The 5,379-nt window shown below is 40.1% G+C and overlaps 1 protein-coding gene across 5 annotated transcripts; it reads left to right on the forward strand.

Annotated features, from left to right (window-relative positions):
• The first annotated feature begins 373 nt into the window (after window positions 1-373).
• LOC135434364 (uncharacterized) lies at window positions 374-1,807 on the forward strand. Of its 5 annotated transcripts, XR_010437231.1 has the most exons (7): window positions 374-475; window positions 534-692; window positions 763-815; window positions 892-1,069; window positions 1,125-1,173; window positions 1,232-1,291; window positions 1,379-1,807. XR_010437231.1 is itself a non-coding variant. In XM_064690926.1 (5 exons), the coding sequence occupies exons 4-5, from the start codon at window positions 922-924 to the stop codon at window positions 1,570-1,572; spliced, it is 342 nt and encodes a 113-aa protein (XP_064546996.1). In that variant the 5' UTR covers window positions 375-475; window positions 534-692; window positions 763-815; window positions 892-921; the 3' UTR covers window positions 1,573-1,807. The 5 variants fall into 5 exon arrangements, 2 of the variants coding, with proteins under 2 accessions (XP_064546996.1, XP_064546997.1); XR_010437232.1 differs by lacking the exon at window positions 1,232-1,291 and having other exon boundaries at window positions 1,125-1,181; XR_010437233.1 differs by lacking the exons at window positions 1,125-1,173; window positions 1,232-1,291 and having other exon boundaries at window positions 892-1,040.
• The last annotated feature ends 3,572 nt before the right edge of the window (window positions 1,808-5,379 follow it).

Genomic DNA, 5,379 nt, shown 5'->3' on the forward strand with positions numbered 1-5,379 from the left:
CAGCCTGCCTTCAGCAAGCTGGTCGATGGTGCTTTGCGTCTCTTCATTTTCGAAGTACATTGAGCGAAAAGTTATAAGCTTTCGATCGACGCAAAGTATTTCTGCTTTATCCGTGAAATGTATGCTTTCTTTAAATGATACATTACCCTAGATACTAACTATAAATTTTGCAGGAAAATTTTAGAATAAAATAATTTTTTTAGAAGGCGCAACTTGTGCAATAACTACGTGTTACGGAAATGCTTGTTACTCAGTGGGCCGCGCCGGCTGGCTCATCGGTTTCTCTGGGTGTAGTCCCATCCCTGGCCCGCAGTCCGCACAATCGATATCAACAAAACTACAACGTCTGTAGCAAAACCTACCTATACAACACTATTCAAAATAAACCACATAATCGATAACAACAAACAATCGGAACTTCTAACAAATGAACAACACTAACAGCTGTAACAACAAGCAAATGTAAACAACAAAGGTGAGACGCTCAATATAAATTAACAAAGAAACACTATTTATCCACTTTACTCTTACAGATCGGGTCCCGGTTCCGGACTCAGCGTACCCGCCCTACCTGAGACGATTACTTGATCTCGTCTCCCTCATTTTGGCCACTAGATGGCCTGCATCAGCCTGTGTCTGCTGTTATGCCCCCCATCAAGTTAAACTTAGCCGGACATTTCTCTCTTCAATACGTGCGTATAATTGGTTACATCCATATGTTTATTAACAATTAATGTTTCTTATCTCTTTCTAATTTATAAGGTGTTTCCATTCAGTTAACTACGTTATCATGAACGTGAACATTTCTTTACCAGGTGCGTATTATTGTTGCATATACTTGTGATTATGGACAATGTGTATTAATTTCTAAAATTTCAATTTATCTAACAGAATACATTTTATTTACTTTAACAACATTAAATGGAACAGGCGACGAAACACTGCAAAGTTATTCCCATTCGCCGCAAAAAAGAAAACAAGAAGGCAATTATGAAGCAATCGTTGCACCGATTTAAGAACAGTGTACCCAAGCAAACCGGGTATGTCACGATAGTCAGTCGTGCAACAGGTAGGTGATATATATATATATTAAATCGCTTAATTCGACCTTACCCTACCTATAGAGCTCTCTGTGGGTGGTAAGGGGCGATAGAAAGGGGTATTTCAAGTTGGGTATGTATGTGAGTATTGTTCGCGCAAGTACCAAATTTTAAACTTTTATATTTGATAGGCGCATATGCATAACCTTTGAAGTTTTCCCTCACTGCTCGCACTCTAAAGTGAAGCTTGGGTTAAGTGCCTATATATATATATATATATATAATTTACAAACAAAAAAACCTAAATTTAACAACGACAAATATCTGCTCTCTTCCAGGGAGCACAATCAGGAGTGTACGTCTGACTCTGCCAATGACTCGGGCGAGGAGGGGCGAAATGGAACAGACTCACTTGGAGGATGTGGGCGTGGTCTCGCCTGTGGCCGATTTATCGCTGTTGGAGCCCGGTCGTTGGTGGTTCGTCTCGCCGTCCTTAGTGTTGCGCCGAGGCTTGGCTGACGTGCACCGCTGATGTGGCTGACGTGTGCCGCTGAGCCAAGTCCTGGGCTTTGGGTCGAGTTCGTGGGCCTCTCTGGTCCGAGAGTTGGTAATTTCGTTGCCGGAGCCGTGGGTCGTTTTTACCCTATGTCTTAGGGTTTTTATGTGTTCATCACGTGTCGCGCTTAAGTTGCAAGTCTTTCTAATTTTTGTATATGTTGACACAATGTTTAAATTTCGATTTTATTAATAAACGGCGAAAATAATAATTTATTGTTTAATTTTAAATTGTCGAAAGCTTTTCTAGAAAATTTTTATTTTTATGGGGCCGACATAAGAATATAACCTTAAGTTCGCTTCGATCTGGCACACCCACCGTTGACCGCTGATAAAATCGAACTCCCTGCTGCGGCAGCAACATCGGTGACGAATTTCGGCTCACGCATACATTTACGAGGCGGGCACCGTCGCTGCCCATCTGCACAGCTGCATTTTTTTGGGTCAATGGCCCAAATGAAGGCCAAGGATATATTCAAGGTGATCCACTCTCTTTATAGTCTCTATAAGAGCGAATCGGGCAGCCAATAGCAATTGCCCCTTTTGGCGCCGTGGATCGCAAGCCCGGCGTTGTCACCCTTCAATAAATTGGGCTCCGCTGTGGGCCCAGTTTCACCCCCGAAACTCTGAGTCTATGACAAAAAGATATCGGCGTGGTCGATAATAACGCACGCAACCATCTAAGCAAACAATCGATGCTGCCGATAACGTCAAATGCGACATATGTTAAGAAATTATCACACATAGATTTATTTCACTTTGGTTGGCGTGCAAGCACCTATGTTTGTATGTGTGATTATGCATGCATAACTACATACAAATTTGTATTCGTATATGTGTTGTTATTCACTGCCTTGGTTTTGGCTGGTGAGAAAAAAATTTTGTTATGCATGTTGTGTACTGAGGTTTTTAAAGTCGATGTAAATATTTATATAATTTCTTGAAATTAATAGCCTCTGCCCACTGAACACATTTCTGAAAATGTCACATTTTTGCAAAATGTGTAAAATGCGGCCTGTACGTTTCCCCATAAGAAAACACATTTCACACATTTTTAAAAATGTCACATTTTTTAAAAATGTGTAAATTCGCCCCGAACTTTTCGTGTATTTTGCGATGATTAATCGAGATTTCTATCGATGTTGTGAAAAATGTAAACATAAACCAGCTTATATTGCAACGAAGGCAAGCGGTAACTTTAAATTATAATTTTAAATTTTAATAATCCCACAGTTTTTAACATTTAAAATTGGCCAAATCTCGCAGAGTCAATTAAACGGAGCCCCTACTTCGGGGCCGTATTATTTGACTTTTGGAAGGAAATCTGTGCGGCGCTTATGTAAATTAAAGCAACTCGATCAGCTGTTTATTTAACGAAACAGTACTTTTGCCACTCACATGTTACCGAAAACCGGTGGAACACCAATATTTAAAACTTGAAAATGTGACATTTTTAAGACCAGTGGAGAAAGGCTATAACTTATTAATTAAATTATTATTATTTTTAAGAAATAAAATAAATGAAATAAGATCGCAAATTTTGTGTTTCCAAAGATTCATTTTATCAATTTTTTTTTGTTTAAATTATTTTTTACTCCGCCGGTCGAACTAGCTACCGACGTATTTAATTTACCCTATTTATATTTTGTTGCACTCTTTCATTTTTTAATAAAATAAAAATAATAATAAATTAATAAATTAATTAATAATAAATAAATAATAAAATTTGGGTTCAGGGGAGGGCATGGCGCTGTTGAACAGGTTCACAGAGTGATTAACCATATTCGTAAGGCTTACGACGACAAAGACTACTGCTATGGAGTCTTTGTAGACGTTAAGCAGGCCTTCGACCGAGTCTGAATTGATGGATTGCTCCAGAAAATCAAGATGAGTCTTCCCGCCCCTTCTTTCTACTTCTGCGCTCTTATCTAATGGAGCGAAAGTTCGAAGTCAAAGTTAGAGCAGCAATTTATCCAGCTCGCAAAATGAAGGCGGGTGTATTTGTACACGGCAGATATCCCCACTCCGGATGACCTACACGAGTTTGCCACACCAGGCAAATACTTGAAGGCCACATTTGCCGATGACGTGGCAATATTTCACTCCGCCCACTGCGAGTATGAAGCCACTGACGGTGTCCAATTGCTCGAGAGCTGGACACGCAGATGGAACATCAAGCTCAATGCCTCGAAGTGCTTGGCGTTCAACTACACACTGAGGCGTGGCAAGGCTCCAGCAGTCTGGATAGACGGTAGCCAACTCCACCGTGGCAGAAGCGCCAAGTATCTTGGAATTGTACTGGATAAGAGGCACAGTTTACGGGCACACATCGACGGCCTTCTTAAGCAGTGCTGCTATAAGATGGCCAAGGCCAACAGGCTACTAGACCCCAACAGCCCATTGCCACTTCGCTGCAAACGGGCAGTTTACAACGTGGTGGCACCAGCTTGGAGATAAGGTATTCAGGTTTGGGGCATTGCATCTCGGACAAATCGAAGACAGATTCAGACACTCCAAAACTTGGGCTTGCGCCGAATTACCGGTGCTGACTGGTACGTCAGAAATTCTACCTTGCACAGAGAGCTCAAAATGGAGACCATAGACAGCCAAGTCGGAGCATTCGCCAACCGGTACAACGAACGCTTGCAGCGACACTGCAACCGGGTAGCAAGAGACCTCGCTGGGAGGTGTGTAGTCAGGAGGCTCAAGAGAACACCGTTCAAGGACCTCCACCAAACATGAAATAGGAGACGCCCTAGAGTCCCCCGACTACCAACGTGACGATGCAGCCTTATTCAAAAAAGCCGCCTTTGAGGTTTCTCCACGATACAGCCTGAGGACTCAACCAGGCTTGGCGAAATATCACCTAAGCCAACTGTGTTGTAATAAAAATGTATGCTATTTTTGATTCAATACAACAAACAAAAAAAAAAAAAAGGACAAAATAACAAAATCATATATATATTGTTTAGCCTGTAGCTATATACAGGCTAAGCACCTGTAGGTATTTTTGATATCGCTTAGCCTACCTTACCCTGCCTGTTGGTGGTAAGGGGCGATATATACTGGGATATATACGAGGTAGAGGCTAAGATCATAATTATAACTGACAAGTTAGAATTAGAAGGGAATTTAGATAATTCCAGATTGTATACAAACTCTATGAATAACACTGTAAAAAACTTAATAAATAAAAAATTACCAGATTGACTCTTTATGTCACTCGCAAGATACGACATATCCACTATTTCAAAATTAAAACAAGTAGCACAAATGGAGGGCTACTATGAGGAAAATTATTATAACAATAATAAAAAAAAAATACTAACAACGCTATAAATTATACAGGAAATACTAAACCTCAATTTACCCCATATTACATATCTAACAATAATCAAAGCCACAATTTTTCACATCACCCTCCGAACAACCAAACTTATTTGAACCAAAATAAGCGACTAGCTCAAGAATTCAAACAGAATTTACAACAAGCGCAAATAAATAATCAATTGTACAAGCGTATACGAGAAAATACTAGTGGTTCCCAAAAAAAGCAGGTTGATGAAAATTATCAACAATCAGAAAACTATCAGGGTAACTATGTACAAGAAGAGTGTGGTTGTCAGAACAACCAATATGAGGAGTTTCAGAATAATGAAATAAAAGACGAAAATTTTCCAATTGGAGCCTCGGGACAAGCCAGTACATAGAAATTAAAATTAATAACAGACGTTACAGATGTCTCAGTGACAATGGGTCGTCAATAAATATGATGAGGGAAAAC

This window comes from Drosophila montana, unplaced genomic scaffold (assembly GCF_035044405.1).
Source record: "Drosophila montana isolate Dmon_TW-CO22-7 unplaced genomic scaffold, ASM3504440v1 contig_329_1, whole genome shotgun sequence".
NCBI lineage: Eukaryota > Metazoa > Arthropoda > Insecta > Diptera > Drosophilidae > Drosophila > Drosophila montana.

Coding starts and splice junctions, on each gene's coding strand:
- LOC135434364 (XM_064690926.1), top strand. CDS start 922: ATGGAACAGGCGACGAAACACTGCAAAGTTATTCCCATTCGCCGCAAA. Junction 1,070..1,378: donor GATAGTCAGTCGTGCAACAG/GTAGGTGATATA, acceptor GCTCTCTTCCAG/GGAGCACAATCAGGAGTGTA.